Source organism: Callorhinchus milii, unplaced genomic scaffold (genome assembly GCF_018977255.1).
Source record: "Callorhinchus milii isolate IMCB2004 unplaced genomic scaffold, IMCB_Cmil_1.0 Scaffold3, whole genome shotgun sequence".
Classification (NCBI taxonomy): domain Eukaryota; kingdom Metazoa; phylum Chordata; class Chondrichthyes; order Chimaeriformes; family Callorhinchidae; genus Callorhinchus; species Callorhinchus milii.
In genome coordinates this window covers 34,387,791-34,408,938 of record NW_024704744.1, presented here as the reverse complement: position 1 = coordinate 34,408,938, position 21,148 = coordinate 34,387,791, and the positions used below count along the sequence as shown (strand labels likewise).

The following is a 21,148-nucleotide window of genomic DNA, read 5'->3' as shown; positions in this document are numbered from 1 at the left end:
CTTAGGCTGCAGGTCATCCAGAACTCTGCAGCCTGTGACCTCTCCCGCACTAGGCTCCGCAACCCTAACACCCCCATCCTCGCCCGACTCCACTGGCTTCCCATCACACAGAGGATACAGTTCAAGATCCTGGTCCTCACCTTCAAAGCCCTCCATGGCCTTGCTCCCTCCTACCTCTGCGACCTCCTAACCTCCTACAAACCTGCTCGCTCCCTCCACTCAGCGGGCTCTGGCCTGCTTCACGTCCCCCACCTTGCTTGCCCCATCAATGGTAGGCGGGCCTTCGGCCACTCTTCCCCCATCCTCTGGAACTCCATCCTGCAGTCCCTGTGCCTCACCCCCTCCCTTGCCTCCTTCAAAACCCGTCTCAAGACCCTCCTCTTTGACCGTGCCTTCGGTCACCCTCCTTCCCCTCCTGCCCTCCACCCTCCTCGATCCAACCCCCAGCTCGGGTCCAAAACACTGATTGTCCAGCGTCCAGCATCTTGGGTGTTCTCCCAACGTCAAAGGTCCTATACAAATGTAATTTTGTTGTTGTTGTTCTGGAGGGATGAAATCAGTTTTCAGGTGATCTTGTGGGCAATACATCTGTAATGTTTGCTGCAAAGGCAGTTGTTATTTGTTATATTGTTAATCCACATATATGGATTTGTACAGATACAAATTCTTACATATCTGTGATTGTTGAAGTAGGTAGAGAAATATTTGAGCACTATTATCTTTGATAAAAATATCCAGAATCAGGGATGCAGTGAGCTCATTAAATCCACCCTCAGAAAGCTCTGTCTACCAGGCATTTCTGATCCAATTGGCATGTAATGAAAGCCATTTTCAAATCTATATACTTGACTCAAATCCAGGATAAAGTGATCTTTCAGTACGAACATACTTCAATAGTAACTAAGTAAAGCCTATGATAGACTGCAGTCTATCACAGGTAACTGTTTCCAATCAGCTTCGGCTTGTCATTGAAATAAATGAAGGTGCTGAGAAGCAGGCTCATCAGCTGAATTGCTGAGATCATGATTCCATTCATCATTCTGAAAGTAATGTTCAGGATTGCTCTGTTGAGACAAATGCATTAAACTTTAGAGAAAATGCATTTAATATGAGCAACTGTCTCTGATTCAATATAATTGATAAATCTCATCTCTTAGTCTTAATTTCATTTTTAATGTACTTTCATTTTTGTGTAGCACACAGACCAATGGATCAGTCATATTTTTGGATGAGATGTGTTATTTCTTGCCCTATGTAAACATTTACTTTTTTAAAAAAAATTAAGGAAAACGGTTAGAGAAAGATTTGGGGGCCAATGAAAAAATGTAGATAAAGTTGCAACACATTGGTGAATTGTAAGCATGGCAACTTGATTACAGCGGGATAGCATGGTTTGTTGTCCACCCCAGATCATATCTTGCAAATCTTAACTGACTTGCGAAAGAGATAAGTATCAACCGTCTGGGGTGTACGCCAGGATTCGTTGGCTATCACTGCAAAAGGGTCAAATCTAGAGCCGAAGAGGAGGGACTGGCTTCCCATCACACAGAAGATACAGTTCAAGATCCTGGTCCTCACCTTCATAGGCCTCCATGGTCTTGCTCCCCATTACCTCTGTGACCGCCTAACCCCCTACCATCCCGCTCTCTTCCTCTGCTCAGCGGGCTGCGGCCTGCTTCACGTACCCTTCCTCATTCACCCCACCATTGGCGGGCGGGCCTTTTGCCACTCTGGAACTCCATCGCACAGTCCCTCCACCTCACCCCCTCCCTTGCCTTCTTCAAGATGCCATTCAGTCCATCAAGCCTTTTTCAAAGAGGGCAAAGCTCCGGCTGCCTGAGTTGAAGTGGGTGGAGCAAGTCTATTCAAAGTAGTTGCCAAGAATAACTGAGTTAGAGTAGACCTCACCTATCTGCTAATTAGATTGTTACACTTGCCGTGAGTTCACGGTGATGCAGTTATTTTCTCTAAAGCTCTGTACTCTCAGCAGTGGGTGGAGCCCAGGAGCTGAGGCCGGGGCTACTCACTCCAGAGACCCTGCAGGGGTTAGAATATGGATCATAGATCACATTCTCCCCTCTTCTCCCTGACTGAGTGCAGGCGTTTATGGGGTTATAGGTTATGCCTCTGTCAAATGGAGATAGCTGCTTTTCAGAGAGAAGTGAGGATGATCTGATTGTGAGATTGCCTGTATTTAAGTAAACTAGTCAGAATTTTAGTCACTGCTTCAAATTCTAGCGCGTGAAAAGCCAAAATGGCTGATGTTTAGGACATCACTTACTGCACACTGCATTTTTCAACATCGATGAAGCTAGCAACTTTCTACACTCGTGCACGATTAATACCAAAGTACTGACTGGCTATTCCGCCCTCTTATAGCCCAGGTTGGGATTTTATGACCCTTCCCCCATGTTATAATGGTTCTCTACTAATGTGTCTTATGATGAGGAGGCATTAAAGTTTTTCATTGAATTGTAATCATGAGCAAAGCAAACCTCAGAACTGAAGCTACAAACCCACCCTCTGTCCCACTGTCACCCTAAACTTGGTAAAGTGTAGTCACCTTATTTTCATCTTGATCTCTTGCACCTCCTGGTGGCTAGTTGCAGAATGGCAATTTTAGAGGTCAAAGAATTTACCCACAGTACTGCACCATCACTCAAGGTCATAGTGTATTTAGGGAAAAACATCCTATAACTGCAAGCCATTCTTAGACTTTGTATAAAGTCATATATGTTTCCCAGCATTTGATTTATATGAAAGATGAAGACAGCAATTGTCCTTTGGCAAGGTGCAATCTTGTTTTATTGCTACTTCACCCATGAATAACTGAGGATAGTAAGTGAAAAGGAATTTAATGCCCTTAAGTCTTAGACCATTGACTTTTTTGTGTTTGGCTTGACTGCTACTACAACAAAAGAGGGATCTATTTATGACAAATATCTTATCCAACAATAACTTCTAAAATTGTCAAGTTATTTATCTTAAAATAGATATTAGAACGTCCAAGCATGAAAGTAAAATGCAGTTGTGTATAGTATTCATAGTGAATGATTGCAAAATAATAATTAAAATTAGTTGCATTTTTATGATACCCATAATGTTGAAACATCTCTGGGTCATACTAAAAGAGAAGGAACAAGTAAAAAATAGTGACCTGATCTGAGCCAGGCAAGAATAATGGACCAAACTACTGGGACCTTCTCTGCCCTCCAAACCAACCAAAATATGGGCATACGACCAGAATAAAGGAATTGCTACAACTTAAGCTCACACACATGACAACAAGAATTTACATTTATAAAGCATTTTTCACATTGAGAGCAAGTCTCAAAGAGTTTCACACAGCTGACCTGGAGCCTGAACTCAAAATGATATGTCTTAAGGCCGGCGTTAAAAGTGGTGAGTGAGAAACCGAGGATCTATGGAATAGAATTCCAAAAACCTTGAGCAGAATGGCTGAAAGCTTCAACGTTGGGGAACATTGGATAGAGGACATGAAAAGACCAGTATTAGCTGAGAGGAGGCTACAGCCAGGATAGTAGGGATGCAGCAAGTTACAGAGATAGGGTTGATTAAGCCATGCATCGATTTGAACATGAGGACAAGGATCTTGAATTTAACCCAATGGGGAATGGGCAGCCAATAATTCTAATTTGCCAGTGCAAATTACCAGAATGTATTACTTCCATGCTCGCCCGACTCCATTGACTCCCCAACCCCAGAGGATTGAGTTCAAGATCCTCATATTCATTTTTAAACTCCATCCCTTCACGGTCTTGCCATACCTTACCTCTGTGATCTTTTTAAACTGTATCATCCCGCATGCTCTCTCTGCTTAACAAGCTTTGTGTCCTCTGCTCTGCCTGCCCCACCATCAGCAGGTGGGCTTTGAGCTGTTTGCCCCTATTCTATGGAACTCCATTCCCAGACTCCCTTTGTTTTGTCCCTTCCCATGGCTCCTTCAAGATCTGTCTCAAGACCTTCCTCTTTGACCTCCCTCCCCATGTGACCACCATTGGCCCCCATCCAACCTGAATCCAACTCCCAGCTCGGGTGCAAACCCTCAATTGTTGATGTCCTCCTGACACAAAACGTACTATATAAACGCAATTATTGTTGTTGTGGTTGTTGGCAAGTATGCAATCAAATATGTAAAATGTACTCCACAAAATAGGTCCAGGAATGTCAATCAAGAATAGATCACATCACACACTTTTCTGTTTATAACTCAAAATAAACAGGACCTCAATGGTTCCTGTTAGGAATTACTGCATTTTAGGCCCCAATATATTCTGGTCACTTGAATATGTCTACTTCTAACCATTGCTGGCTGGACTGTGGACTGTGTTTTCAAGTTGTACAAGACCACTAACCGTTATTGTTTTATTTTATTTTGTAATAATTGCTCAGTCTGCTGTATAACAACAACAACAGCAAAATTACATTTGTATAGCGCTTTTGGAGGGAGGAGTTGAGGAGGCCGACAAGCAGGGAATTTGCATAATCGAGCATGGATGTTATTAATGCGTGTATGACGGTCTTGGTGGCCTGGGGTGTGAGACAGTGGCAGAGCCGAGGGATGTTGTGGAGGTCGGGGAAGGCTGAGCGGGTCATGGCACGGATGTGGGGTAGAAAGGATAGTTGAGGGTCAAACAAGACGCCAAGGTTCCAGACTGGCTCAGTGAGGTAGAGTGCATATAACAAAAGAAATGGAGCACAAACACATCTCTTGATATCTAATTTATTTTTGCTGGATATTTTAATCTAAAAATAAATAAACACATGGGTAATTACATTCACCACTCACATTTCAATCTCCTTTAAAAACCTTGAAGTATGTTATTTATCTTAACATCCAATACACGACACGGATGAATAATTAACAGATTAAGATTTCCAGTGATGAGAATGGGGCATGGGCTGGAAAATTACATCCAATTACATCAGTTTTATTATTCACTCAGTAGACCAACTTTCAAATAAATATATATAAGAGCTTCCCATATGGTCATATGGGTAAAGGTGACCCCGGTGTAGTGAACACTGAAACAGTTAGAACAAAAGATCACCAGTTCCAGGTCACTACAGAGTTAGGTACTCTCAAATAGTCTCAACCAAGGCATCTGGATGAGCTCTAAATTGGAATGACTCAGCCAGAATTCCCACTCATGTTTGCTATTTATTGAGAGCTCCTAGCTGTGCACTATCTGTGGATGACAGGAAAGGACAAGATCAGGTTTGGTTGTGATACCTCCAAGGGTAAATAGAGGAATCATCTGTTGGATTTTTTAGAATAAATAATGAGCCTTATAATTGTTATAGTGCCTTTCACATCTGGAGTACATCACAAAATGCTTCACAGGATTTATGGTGAAGTGTGAAGTCTGTGTAATTTGTAGGCAAACATGGCAGCGAATATGCACACAGCAATATCCTGAAAACAGCCCAGAAGTGAATGATCAATTTTATCCGGCCAGAACACCTTGAGAAATTCCCTTCTCTTTTTGAGTATGGCCATGGGATCTTAAAAGTCTCATCTTAGGCTGACAGCACTCTGGTTTAATGTCTGATTCCAAGGAAGGCATCTCGAGCATTGCAGTACACACCAGTATCCAATAATCTATTGATACTGTAATCAGTCCACTGAATTGTCAAACTACCACTTCTTCTTTGGATATCAAAGAGTTGTGCAACATGGAAGCAACTAGACATACACAGAGACATGTTCACACAGGCACAGTTTTTCAGATTGTTTCTGGTATTTTTGCTTGCTGGTCCACAACGTAATAGGGGTGGGAATCTCAATGGCCTCAGGCTACCTTTGTGCTAGTTCTAAAGTATCCTGCAATATAAACCAGACATAGCAAGTATACACAACATAGTCAGTGATTAGTTAATGTTTTATATAATTCTGTTCTTTCAGATCTGGGATTAACACTCTGGGAAACATAACTATTACTGTACTTTTGCATCTTTATTGTATACTTTACTCATTTAATAATTCCTGTTAAAAAAAGAGCTCCCTGCTTTAATTGACATTGTTGGCACTAACATTATTAATACAAAGTGCAATCTTACCATCAACAGTGCACAACAACTATGCAAAGAAAAAGCTTGAGAAACACTTATCAACATAGATTATTACAAATATGGTAAAATGACAGTAATTGTCATCTATGCTTTATAGTTTTTCAATTGTAAAAGCAATCATACTTTAAGAAGCCTAGTCGGAGTTCTCAATCTCAAGAGGGGAGAAAAATATTCCTAGGCTGGGGAGAGTGCAGATTTAGCCCATCTTTGGCAAATCCACCCCAGAAACTACTAAACAAGAATATATAGCGTTTAATCTGACTACTAATTTAGAAGCAAACATCTACCCACATGGAGCCAGGAGGGGCTATTGCCTTCTTGTATTATTTAGTAGTATTTCACACTATATTTAGTGGGAATCTAACAATGTCTGGTTTCACAATAACAACAACAAAGATTGCAAATTGCAGTAACAATTAGCATCAGCATTCATTTACACCAGTATTTACTATCAAACTCTGCAGATTTCACCCTGTTGACCTATTTGTCTCTTTCAGAGGCTGGTTGATTCAATATACATTGCCAGCCTATTATTTCTAAGTCTTTGCATGTCCAATATTTGTTTATGTTTTCTGCGTTCTGGTGAAAAGATCGAGAAGTTTCTATCACTCTTATAAATTGACAGAGACCTTATTGTCTGATTCAATAGTTAGACTCATATTACAAGATAGAGTGGAGCAGTTCTGGGGTAGAACTAATTCCACTGGGTCTCAACAGGGCAACTGCACAATGGGGCAATTGTGTAATTAATTTGGCTGCTGTGTATGTCAGACTATGGCGTCTAAATTGCGAGATTTACAAAAGGATTTGTAATTGTTGAATTCTGCATGTGTCACGGCCATATCCCTGGAGCCTCTACTGATACAGCAGTCTCACTTTTGCGTGAAGTTGACATTGCTGCTTGGGAATTCTTTTGCTAAATTTCCCAATTTAGATCTCATTGGGTGCATGAGCATATGGTATGCATGATTGTGTAGCCAGCCATAATTGGCAGAACCCAATTGAGTTAACTTTATGCATGGACGAATTTAGAAGCTGTAAAATGTCAATATTGATGGAATTCTTCTCAGCAATCAATCTGTTCTGGTACCCAGGATTTGGTAAGAATTCCATTCTGACACCATAAATAAAACATAAGCGACTGATCATTCTTGTATCACTTAGTGCCATTACAGAGAAGCAACTTTCATGTTGTGAGGCTTTGCTGTATTCAGATCTTTTTCCCAGTAGTGACAGTGTGGAGTTCTGCCAGTCCTTTGCCAAAACTATTGCTGATGTAAAAACAAAACTGAATCCTAAATAAATTAGCAGCCTTACTTCAGTGTAGTTTTGTACTTGCAGTACTGGTCTGAGCATGATGGAGAGATCAAAAGCAATGATAGATCATGAAAATGAAAATCAATCACATTCTATGTGCTTTGTCAACATCAAGATGCTGCTGCTACTTTAATATTCCCTCCTGTCTATTGCCTGTGTTTTTTTTTGTTACATCATTAATTATTTTGTAGTTTTTAGACTTTGTCCCAGTTTAGTTCCACATTACCCTTCCTTTCCCATCTTGATCATGGCTCCAAATGACACTAATAATAATATTACATCACATTATTGAAGTGTCTCACAGCACTTCACAGGATATACTGTAAAGCAATGAGACTGTATATTTTGTGAGCAAAATATTTGAATCCCATTTCTCCAGATTTTCTATTTATCTCCATTTAATACAAACATCTCAAAGCTATTTTGTACCTACGGTTCTATATAGGTTCCAAGACACAGAATTCTGACTCAGAGGCAAAAGTGCTATCGACTGAGCCAGACTGACATACCAATAGTATGGTGGAACAGACTAGATAGGCTGAATGACCTACATCTTAGTCTATGTTTATCTTGCCCAATTTCAGTTTATAGCTGTTCCTCTTTGGTTGATCAGTAAGACAAAACTATTAGGATCTTCCCCACATTGCACAGCATGGCTAAAACTTAACTATTTTGAGATATAAGAGAATATCCTTTGTCTCACATCTTTCAAATTTTCTCTGGATCTTCAGGGTTAGTGGGGTGGGTGGGGGGTGTTGGGGAGGGGAGATTATAGAAATTAAAACAAAATTCTCTTGTAGAAAAACAGGAGCAATTTACATTTCAATCTAATTTGAATTTTCATGTTGGGAGCACGTATCAAAGTGCTTCACATGATTTACTATAGACAACGCAGCAGCCGGTTTGCATACGATAATGTCCCACAAACAGCCATGAAATGAATTTTATCTGGCGGATTTTTGGCCAGGACCACAACACTGTGAGAAACTCTCTTTACGAACAGTCCATAGGATCTTTAATGTCCCACTGAATAGACAGATGGGACCTCATTTAAGAATCAGCCTAGACTGATATAGGACTTGAACTGCCAACCTTTGTACTCAGATATGAGAGTGCCACAAATTGAGCTAGATTGATTGTGCGGTGTGGTGTCGTGGAAAGCATTGAAATGCGGGTTTCTCGCAGAAATGCTTGTAATTTCCCTGATGTGCAGCTCTCCTTCCCTGTGACCTTCTGGAGATTTGTTCCTAGTGTCTCTAGGCCTCCTGTGCCTAGCTGTAGGCTGTCACCAAACCTCCGATTGATAGGTACTTTTCCCAATTCTCTGCTGCTCACAGAAGGAAAGCAAGGGAATACTCTTAGGAAAGCAGCTTAGCTGAGCACACACAGAGAAAGTGAAAAAAGCTTTATCAAAACAACAGGACCTATAGCTTTAATTGAATTCCTGATGCAATCCCCCTTTGAGGAAATAACTCAAAGAATCATTTGACTTACAGTACTAAAGGAGGTCATTTGGTGAATTGAGTCTATATTGGTTCGAGCTCTTTCATTGGATGACTACTCCTGTCACAATTCCTCCTCTCCAAACACTTTTGTTTATCCAATTCCTTTTTAATGTTTTTTAAATTCAGGAACTCACTGTGTTTGGACATGCTGGGTGAGGCCCATGTCCCATTAATCTTTGATTCAGTATTCTGCAGCACTTCTGACTGTGGGCCTCCAGGAACACACTGCTTAGGATTCTTTCCTTGACAATAACTCATTGGTTTACTATATGGGGTCTAAAACTTCCGATTTAAATGGGCCTCTTTTTTTTTAAGGTATCTGGAAGTATTTCACACACGTCACTGTGACTCACAGGATCTTTCTCCAAAATAATCTATATTTGGAGCAGAGTTGCCGTAAGTCAGTGTGATATACTTGCAATTATTTGAATGAGCCCATATTTGGATTCTTTAATTAAGGCCTGAGATTTGAACTTGTTGTGTTTTAGTCCCCTTTAGACCATTTTGTTCTTTGAAATTGACAATCACAAGCAAGGAGGAGCTTTATATTCTCTAGCCCCAAAGGATGGCAACAATGTAGATTACAAAAATTATAAACTAAGCAAGTCTACATTTTAGTAATTCTGCAATTAAATTTGACTGGTGGGTCAAAAGATAGTTGTAGTGATTTGATGGAACATTTCTGCTTACATTGCAAAAATGAAAGATTAAAATTGCATTGTTTAGGAATTGATTTTTTTTGTTAATCATATGCAGTATGATTAAACAGGATAGTTTAGTTTTGAAAAAGCAATGTTCATTTATAGTACCACTGAATATCTTGTGCATTAACCATCTATTGTTGAGTGCACAGGCGGTGACACAACATAGATAAAAGGGTGACAGCAACACAGGATCCAGTAGCTGGGTATCCAGTGATTGGATGTGTACTATCAAGACTGTTCAGTCAATAGTGCATTACCAGGAAATAAACTACATTTACTGTTTCAGGGATACACTGGTTTGTTTGTTAGTTTTACATATACATTGGATATCTTGTGTGTGTCCAACATTGTCTTGGAACTGGTAGACTGTACTTAAACATTTCAAACTTTCCACATTTTATTTATTCAACGATGATTGTTGTTCAACTGTTTCGTGCGGAATGGAATCTATTCTCAGATTTTCTAAGCCATTATAGTTAGCTTTCTCTTTGAAGTTTATCTGGCTTTACGCCAAAGCATTCAAAATGGATACCTTAGGAGTGACTAAGTCTCCTTGTATAATCCAAATTAAAAGTATTGTTATTTTGCCATGAGGAATTACAAACACATTTAGTAAAATCTGTATCACATCCTACTTACTAACCATGGCAAGGATAGCTACAGCGAGTAAATCAATTATGCACACAGACTACATTGTGACTCTTCAAATTCCAATTTGTGCATGGGAGCATGTGTCCGCTCCTATACTGAGAATCTTCATCATGACTGCAGTGGTATTACATAGAAGTGATGGTGTGACAAATCATTTCTGTAATTAACAGGAATGTAGGAAAACAGGAGAAAGCCACTCAGCTCATTTAGCCCGTTTCATCAGTTTATTAAATCATCATAATAAAATAAGATAATCATCCTTGCATCTGATACAGTGCCTTATCATGTTGTCAAGCCCGCTCTGAGACACCATCCGGCGTGGAGGGCACTATATGAATCCAAGTTGTTGTTGTTGTTGTCAAGCTCTCTCAAATCTTTTGTCAGATATATGAACCCTTTTTCCATACCTCGCTACTACCCAAATATTTATTTACTTCTCTTTTAAATATCCCTGTTGATTTTTGGAGCAGAGCATTCCACATCTTCACAAACCTCTGTGTGAAGAAATGCTTCCTGACCTCGGTTCTGATTGTGTTAGTTCTAATGTAGTGCTATGTCCTTAGTAATAGCTCCCTCTACAGAGGGAAGAGGTGTCTGTTATTCAACTTGTGAATTGCTTTCATTATTTTAAATATTTCAAACAAATCAACCGTTTAATCTTATTTGCTAAAGGAATATAAACTCAGTCTATCCAGCCTCTCATCAAAGCTAAACTCCTTCAGCTCAAGGTTTAGGTACAGTGAAATGTTGCTGGATATTCTCCAAGGTTAGGGCTCAAAATTTAACATTATATACCAAATGATGTCTGGCCAGCGTTCTATTTAACTGGAGAACTACCTCCACAAAATCATAGAAATGTAGAGCACATAAGGAGGCTATTCAGCCCATCAAGCAAGCTGTTCCTGCAATCCCACAGCCCTCACCTACACTTTAAAATCTCTTAACTTTCATATACCTGTCTACTTACCTGTTGAAATATACCATTCCAACAACTTTTGATATTCTCGATCACTTGTGACAAATGAAATTCAACTGATCATAATAGGTTAAACATAATTTTGTAATCTTTTCATTGCTGCATTATATATTTAAGGGCACCCGTGATTCTCTCAGTGATGCCATGTGGGTTAAATAACTCACATAACATACCACATCCAGGTCACATCTTTTTATCTACAGTTGTGAATTTGTGGGCAGTGGCATTCAGAAGCAATGGCTATAAAAAGAGCTCGAGTGAGTTGCTGCTGTTTTCAGTTCAGATATAGTTGACATTAATCTACAAGGTGTAATGTGTTCCAGTTCAGCAATCAGAGACATAGGGAACCTGACTTGTCCAGTGTGTGCAAAAGAGATCTAAAATTAGCTTCTCTATCATCTGGAATGGAGGTTTATTGACATTTCTGGGTGCTGTATTTTTTCAAAAGTCTGGTTTTTGACCATCTCTACAGTAATTCTACATAGACCCCAGGAAAAAAAACATGAAATGAGCAGTGTAAAAAATGGGTCGATAAGCGAATGTCTAAAAAAACGAGGTAACTGCATATTGTTAACTCACAGAAAAAGGATTAGTGAGAAAAGCTAACATTTCAGCTCAGGCTTATCAACTAACTGTGCATCTACATGTTTCCTCTCATCCATTATAGATAAAGTGGTGATTGATCAGGAAAGTCTATCTTTACAATGAACCCATTATGTTAGAGAAAATAAGTATCTCTAAAAGATTGTCTGTATTGACATGATCACAGGCTGTGTGAAAGCTGTAAGCCTCTGAAATCAGCACAGATTGAAGAAGTGCATTGACTGAGCACTGATAGAGGAGTGAGAGAACAAAAGCTTTCTTCAATCATTACACAGGAAATGTAATGATTTCTGTCCATCTTTCCTAATGGCTGCCCAGTTTAGAAATTCAGTGTTGAGAATCAAGGTTGCACAGGCTGCTTTTCAAATTGTAATGACATATACTGTGTATATGCTTAATTGATTTTCTTTACTTAGCAGTACATATTTCACTCAGCCCAAAGGAATCACTTAAGAGACATCAAGGAAATGATGCCCTAATATGTCACAAACATAATTTATAGTGCTTTTGAAAGACACTGTTTGATTGATATGGTTGGTTTGGTGCAAACTGCTTTGTGTTGTTGGAAGCTTTAATCAACGTGCGATGCACAATAGTGTAAAGGACTTCTTAATATCTGTATTGGGCCAACAGTTAGAGTGTTATCTTATTCCCTAATGATGCTATAAATATCTGAAGATGAACACAGCTTTTAATAACTAATAGGTTGACATCCTAGAAGAGCAATTTAGTATTGGGCTTTAGAGTTACAGCTTGTAAACTCTGGTCTGAGATTATAAAAATATAGTAGAGACATAGAGAGACGTGTCTCTCGTAATAATTGATGATTTGAACTATTGGTCAACACCATTGAACTGCTTATCAGCAGGCCCTCAGTGGAAGAACAAGTAGCCAGGCTTGCAGATGCAATTTCTGTCCTTGGAGGGAGGACTGAACTGGAGAAGGGCCTCATAATATTTTAATCACAAATTCTTTACAATCATGGAATGTTACAGCCCAGAGACAGGCCACTTGGCCCACCAACTCTATCCTAAGCCACCTCATTTTCTCCACTTGAGTCACCTACACTTCACTGACCTTTTGCTTTTGCATTTTGTATTTGCATTTGATTATAGCCCTTATTACCCATTATAGCCCATCGAGATTTCTCAAACCTTGTCATGTCAAAAACAATTCTGCTTACCACTTCCCAATATCCTCACAGTATTTTACAGCTGAAGCAGCATCTGTATGTATTGTAGAAATAGTCTTGTGGTTTAGCATTTTAAACGCCATAAAATTGCATTTATTAAATATTTTTGAATACAGCAAGCAATATTAAATTATTTTGGCTATTCTTGCTAACAAAATAAAGAAAATCTGGTTAAACAATTGAATCTGAAGCTGTTGTAAGACTTCTGTTGAAATGTCGACTTCATTATAATGTGCAAATTGCTTGGTTCACATAATAAGATATCTTTAATTTACACACTGATGTGATCTAAAACATTATAAGATCTCTCATCAAATGTAGATTTGAATATATAAAAACACTGCTTAATATTGGCTAGGAATTTAACCATTCATTCCAACAAATTGAACAAAAATGTGTGGTTTTATTTGTTCTTGTGCAGTGATACTAGTGTGCATCGGCACAGACACGATGGGCCGAATGGCCTCCTTCTGTGTTCTATGATTCTATGATTCTGTATAATTCTATGATTTTTTCTAGAATTCTAGTTTACTGTGTTTTAGTACAGAAATATTACAGCAATTGAATCTACAGTATATGAAAACTTTCATTAGAGCTTACACATCAGGCAGCATGCTTTGTGTTATTCTTCTATCAGGAATGTAACATATTTTTAACATGCATCAATTACAATAAGTCTGAGCCATACTTACACTCCGTCAATCCTTGTCTAATTCTTGCAATGGTGCGGTTCAATGCCTGGGATTCTCTGTTTATTCAATTAGATAAGGGACAGGGGATTTAATTTAGAAAGTATTGTAGAAGATTTCAATTATTTATAAACCAGTACAATTATCTTTTGCATTGTATGACACTTGATGCTTTGCTGCAGTCAGCTCTCCAAGACGCCATCCTGCGTGAATGGTGCTGTTGTTGTGGACATACCCAGCTTCCAGCAGAGCAATTTTCTTCTGACTTTTCAATCCTTTTCATCTTTGGCTTTGATTTCTGAGTACTGCAGGAAGGTTGTCTACAAAATGTTTCGCTGGAGGAAATTGGTGGATATGTAGATATTGTATTCATTTGTGTATAAATGTTGGAAGATACGAATCAGTGAAATAAGCAATTGTTTTTGCAACTAACATTTACTAGATGACTTAAGGAAAGTGTACACTGAATGTGTTAACTTGTGTGATCGTGCTGTGTTTCACCCACAAAATATACAGTCAATTCATTTTACAGTATATTCTGTGAAGCACTTTGAGACATCTCAAAGACGTGATAAGGCACTATATCAAATGCAAGGATTATTATTATTATCCTGTTACATTTGGATACATTGACCAAGCTACATGTTAAACTATTTATATTGCAATTCAATATTAATAATAACCCTTACATTTGGTATTAACACTTTTCATGTCAGGAGGACTTGCCAAAGTGCTTTGCGGGATATACTGTAAAGTTGTGTGAGGTGTTTTGTGGGTGAACATTTATAACAGTCTGGTGATTAAACACACAAGAACATTGTTTGTGATCATCAAACTGAGAATGTCAGTGCAGCAGAATAGAACATTTCTCCACTTCATCAGGATCAAATGCTACCAAGTCTGCAGCAGTATGGCATAGTTTGAAGATATGTTTTTTACCAATTACTGCTGAACAGTTACTGATCCAATAAGCAACTGATTCAAAAAACAACAACTTGCACTTATATAGCGCCCTCCACTCAGGTTAGGGTCTCAGAGCGCTTAACAGTGGTAGTCTGACTCCGAACCGGGGGGAAGGGTGAGGTGGCTGTAAGCACGGTCGAAGAGGAAAGTCTTCAGGCGGGATTGAAAAAGGTGAGAGAGGAGGCAAGGCAGAGGGATTGAGGGAGAATATTCCAGAGTTTTAGGGCGTAGTGGCTGAAAGTGTGACCTCCGATGGTGGGGTGGAGGATGCAAGGGATGAGCAGGAGGCCGGTGCCAGTCAAGTGTAGGCGCTGAGTGGTGGATTGGGTAGTGAGGAGATCAGAGAGGTAGGGACGTGCCAGAGAGTGAATGGATTTGAACATGAGTGTGAGGATCTTGAAGTCGATCTGTTCAGTGATGGGGAGCCAGTGGAGCCTGGCCAGAACTGGTGAGATGTGGGTACGGAGTTTGGTCCGGACCAGCATGTGGGCGGCAGAGTTTTCAATGAGCTGGATCTTTTGAATGGTAGAGCTGGGAGACCGGCGAGAATTGCATTGGAGTAATCCAAGCAGGAGGTGATAAACGCATGCATGGGGGTTTCGGCTGCATTTGGGGTAAAGCACGGTTGGAGGCGGACAATGTTGCGGAGATGGAAGAAGGAGGTCCTGGTTAGGGACCGGATGTGGGGGAGGAATGACAGCTGGGGATCAAACCGGACGCCTAGGTTTCGTATTGGTTCAGTGAGTCTGAGGGAGAGTCCAGGGAGGTTGAGGAATTTAGATCCGCAGGAGTGAAGACATTGATGGGAACTAAGGAGTATGGCTTCCGTTTTGTCCATATTCAGCTGCAGGAAGTTTACTCTCATCCAGGCCTTGATGTCTGCCAGACAAGCTGATAGAACATTGGCAGAGCTGGAGCTGGTACTGGAGGAGGCAGAGTAGATTTGTGTGTCATCCACATACATGTGGAAGTTTACCCACTGACTCATATAGATAAGGAAAAGAAGAGGGCCAAGGATGGACCAGGCGGGGTTGGGTAGAGAAACCAATTGCTGAGATGAAATGGAGGTGGTTGGTTAAGTAGGACTCGAACATGTGACTGCAGTTCCACTAAGGTGGATGAGGGAGGAGAGGCAGTGGAGGAGGATGGCGTGATTGACTGTGTTAAATGCAGCAGAAAGATCCAGGAGGACGAGGAGGCAGAGGGAGCTCTGGTCACAGATAGAGAGAATGTCGTTTGTGACTTTGACAAGTGCTATCTCGCAGCGTGTGGTATTTACCACAATAATTGGGACCATCCCCATTGCGCATAAGCAAACGGTGGACATCATGTAAAATACAAATCGGCTACAGTGCTAACTAACCAATTCATCTACTAAAAGTTATACTCTCACCATAGAACCATTCTATGCTCTTCACTCTCATTACCACACTCACTCTCTGACACTTCCGCAGTCTCTCTCTCGCATTCTCCCTCTGAATCTCTAATTTTCTATGACTCCTTCTATTCTATTCTATTCTATTCAAGACTTGCCTTTGCACTCCAACTAAAAAATCCAGTTATGCGCATGCACGTGATGTTATGACAGATCCTTAGCTGAGCAACACAGTCATAAATGGATTCAGAATGTGGTGCGTGCTTACACACTCTTGGATCCCACTGTGCTCGAACCACTGAAAAATAAATGGTAAAATCATTTTTTTAGATCAAATTCAGGGGAAAAAAATATTGTTTTACCAATCGACTTTCATTGAACAAAACTTATTTTTCAAATAAAGTCAGCAAAAATTGATATTAAGGGTCCTTAAGAATACTGCTGAAAATAATATTTATACCTATACTTAACAGTCCCCCTTCACCAATATGACATTTCCATTCCATATCAGCTATCTTGTGCATTTTGATTGAAGCTGTCAATTTAGTGCCGATTAGCATTTAATAGCCAAATGCTCTGGACTTGCATCCATGAAGAGATTGCTTGAAACTGATAAGATTCATTTAATTTAGTTTAGGAACATTGAGTTTTCATTTGATTCATCAAATGTGCCATGCCAGACATGAGAGATTCTGTATACTTAGGTGCATAGATGAGAGAGAAGTGAATACAACAACAACTTGCATTCATACAGTGCCTATCACATATGGGATAGTGAGGTGCATCACTGAGAATAGAAGGTATAGGGGGAGGGGAGGGAGAGGGGATTAGAAGGGGTGGAGGCTCTCATGTGAAGTATAAACACCGGCATGGACTAATTCGGCTGAATGACCTGTTTCAGTGTTGTAGATTGTACAGAAGGATTGGGAGCTGAGGAAGTTTGAGCTATGTGGTAATGTGTCACCTACTGACTGATCAGAGAGCTTGTGCAAGGTGACACTTGCCCCACCAGAGTAGCACATATGGCAGTCACAGTAGCCCTCAATATGAAAAAATAGAAGAAGGGGGAGAAAATAGACACAGGAGGCGGTAGTTAATTAGAATACAGCACACCTGCTTAGCTGTGAGGAAAGCAATTGTGAAAACGTAGGAAAATGCATTGGACCATTGCAAAAATGTAAAAAATAATTAAACATCATTCAGCTCAAAATGACCTGAGGAGCAACATTTTCCATTTAATGTGTTTCTTTGATTCATTCCAATACACAACAAAGAGTAGCTCAAGGTGAAATGAAGCATGTGTTTTCTTGGAGATTAACCAGACTAACAGAACAGTTCAGGTTCAGTTATCTAGATGAATTATTGCTGAAATATGCACAGTGGGAGTAGGGGACCTGCAATACACGCAGGACATGAAAAGAACATTTGAATAAAGGTTTTGTCATTGTTTTGGAATGTGAACCAGTCATTTGTTCTTGACGATTAATCAAGGACTGACAGTTATGTAAGGTGGTGCACACTGGAGCATGATGAATACCATGGCAAATATTTAACAACCGCATTAAACTGAGACCATGATTTAGTAGTTGGATCAATAATTTACCTATTTTGCAGAATGTTTTTTTCTCAGTCTTAAAAATGGGACCTAACATATGGTTTAAATTTAGAAAGTAATAATGTACCGATTAGGAATTGTTAGATGTGACTGAGAAGAAAACACTCCCCTCTCCTACTTTTTCTCAATGCCAATGCCCCTTAAGTTGGGTCAAACAGTGTACTTACATGCAGTGTTTTGACTGCGGGTTAGCAGCTTCTTGGCTTTTTGCTAAACAAAAAACTGCTAATGACAATTCAATGCAACAATTTATGAGCCAGAGTTAAATGCACAATCAACTTATAAAGTGATGGCAATGAGAATGGTCATGTGTAGAAGGGGAGGAGAAGAGTTCTGTCTCCAGAAAATTCAATTTATACATTATGAATTTCTAGATTTAAGCCTCTTATTAAACCCCAATATTCTGTTTCTATAAAACTTTTTCCGCCTCCATCAGTACCTCACAACCAAAGCAGCCGAAACCCACACATTTGTCACTTCCTGACTGGACTATTCCAAAGCCTTCCTCACTGGTCTCCCCAGCTCCACCATACATAAACTTCAACTAATTCAAAACTCCGCCGCCCGGATACTCACCTGCACAAAACTCCTTTCTCCCATCACACAGTCCTTGCCAGGCTCCACTGGCTTCCAATTACCAAATGGATCAATTTCAAGATCCTCTCACTCGTTTTCAAATCCACTGATACCCTCGCACCCCCCCACTCCTCCACCTGCTGTCTATGCTCGGCTGGCTCCAGCTTCCTGTTTGTCCCTCGTTCACTCCGCTCCACCAGCAGTGGCCGTGCCTTCAGCCACTACGCCCCAAAACTCTGGGACTCTCTTCCTCAATCCCTCCGTCTTGTCCCCTCCCACCCCATTTTCAAATCCCATCTAAAGACCTTCCTTTTCAAATATGCTTACGTGTCCCCTCCCTCTCTCCCTCGGTGTGAAACTCCGCCACTGTGAAGGGCGCTATATAAATGCAAGTTGTTGCTGTTTACCACTGCTTCACATTTTAAGTTTCATACTGCCCCCTACCGACTCCATGGTACCTCCCTAACTTGGGAGATCAGCATGGAATGTATAGGACTGGAAAGGCCCATTTGTCCAGTCCCATTTTCATACACCAATTCTCTCTATCTCTATACACACTATCCACTTCCTTGCGTAAATATATTAACTATCCTTTAGTGCAAGCAGATATATCTAAGCTGTATATTCACCCTCATCCTCTCGCTTTGAAACAGTCACCCCTTGTTTTGCACCTCTGATGATATTAAATAAGTTATTGGAGTCTATTTGTCAATAACTAGAAAACTTCATTAAGATTGCCTTTTCTCCATGTAAACATCTCCAGTTTCTGCAATTTCTCAGCATTGCTCTGTTTCATAGATACACAATTTATATCAATAGCTTGTAATAGAAAAGAAGTAATCACAAGTGCATTGTTTAGATTGTGTGCATGGCTTCAGCGTTGTTATGATAAGAATAGAACCAATTATAATAATTCAATAGGTCTTCCTTCTACTTTTTCCAGTGCTACTGCAATCACAATTCTCAGAAATGTACAGGATACTCCCAGTGGGATGGCATGCATTTGCACAGTATTATTATATAACAAAACACTGTTGGACTATAGGAGGCATATTTCTGTTGGATATAAATTGTGTTATCTGTGAGTCACAAATTACTTTTTCAGTTCATTCGGTATTGGTGTAACCATTTTTGTTTATTAGCGATCTTACGTATTCTCTCCTCGTTCAGTTTTCAGGACTCTACTTTCTGTCTTTTTTCACGATCATACTGGGATTAATCCTCTACACTTCCACATCTACTTACGTGGCCCAAGATCCACGCGTATACAAGCAATTCCGCAATCCAGTCGGTCCTGTGATAGAGATACCATCCACTGGACAAATGGAGCCATCAGTCACCTACTCCAGCCTAGGCCAGGAGACGGAGGAGGAAGCTCATGTCCGAGTCCCATAAGAAGACACTGAGCACACTCTCTGGCACTTCAGTGAGCCTTGATCTGTATTCCTGGATTGTTTTTTTTATGTTTACATCACCTCATTTCCCTTCTTATTTTTTGGTTGGTTTATTGCATTTTAGTATTTATTTTTCAAGCCAAATTTCTAGAATTCTTTTTACTAATTATAGATTTTAGTAAATTGCAACTTGAGACAATTGGGTTTAAAGTATATCCAGGTCAGTTCACTGACTACGAGTTTTTAAAGTGCATTGCAATCAACTGATGGTTAAAAAAGTGCCATCTAAAACACTTTTTTATAATATAGTCTATATATCGCTACCACTGTATGGGTATAAGGGGGATTTTAACTGAGTCTAAATATGCACTGTATTTTTTCTCATTTCCATACTTTCCCATCTTTTTGCACATAAATGTTTCCATGTTAAGGCCATCTAAGAAGTCATTTAAAGGGTGACATTATCTTTCTTTCTGTATGAAGCACCATTATATGACCTCTGAACCTGTGTCATTTCTAGAATGGTTTATTGTATAGTTTAGAATTTGCTAACTTGTGCTGTTAACCTTTTGAAAAAGATGTGTAGTATCTTTGTGTTGCTTTAACAATTAGTATACTTCACAGTTAGGTAGAAAAAGTATGGACTGTACCCCATGGGTAGAAATCTACTGTTAATGAAATAAATACAATAACATAGCACAGTTAACTCAACACCGTAACAGGAAAACAAACCAAAAACTGCACAGTTCAACTGAAAGAAGCCCTTTATCTTTTTGATATCTGCATGCTCTTTATGGACTGGCTGTGACAATGTAATGCCTGTATGATGTTTTCAAATAAATGCTTTATGAAAGATAATATCACAACACAGACTCCCGTCTGGTGTTTCCAATAATTACTCAACACAGCATTGATAAAAATAGACCAGAAAGTTATTGTGTTCAAACTGTAAATGATGGCAATTTACATATTTACGCAATGCAGTAAAAATACCCTCATGATTCAGGGAAATTAATGTTATATGCAGCTGTTAATTTGACAAAATGCAGGCGTGGATCTAGCTCATGTGTCTTTTAGGGGTGAATGTGTTTAATTATTCATCAAATTAAGAATTCAATGTATTTTTGGTCAGTTAAATGATTCACTTCTCAGGATAAAACGCTCCAATACGGATTTTTATTTTTTACTCTGATGAAACTGAGATTGTCAGTGTCTGCCACTGTCAGCAAGGTTTCAACCCTTCGTCATGGCTGGAATTTGAGTTTACCCACATCATGCTAATAGTTTTCCAAATCCCTAAGTGCAAAAGATCCACATTCCTCAACAAGTACAGCCCTTGTCAGCACAGAAATAGAGAAAAACTGTATGTCACAAAAAAGGATCTGTTTGAGATGTACTGAACTTCCATGTTAAAGAAAATGTGTAGATTAGTGGCAGTGATTAAAAAAAGGAATCCAATGATAAAATGAATGAGAAAAAACACACATCATCAGAA

General features: G+C 39.6%; 1 protein-coding gene across 1 annotated transcript in view; it reads left to right on the top strand.

Annotated features, from left to right (window-relative positions):
- slc35f1 (solute carrier family 35 member F1) overlaps window positions 1–20,519 on the top strand; it is a 162,482-nt gene extending 141,963 nt beyond the window's left edge. The window contains exon 8 of the mRNA XM_042333671.1: window positions 19,430–20,519. Within this exon, the coding sequence (XP_042189605.1) occupies window positions 19,430–19,654 (225 nt within the window). The 3' untranslated portion in view covers window positions 19,655–20,519. The remainder of the gene's footprint in view (window positions 1–19,429) is intronic.
- Window positions 20,520–21,148: the final 629 nt, after the last annotated feature.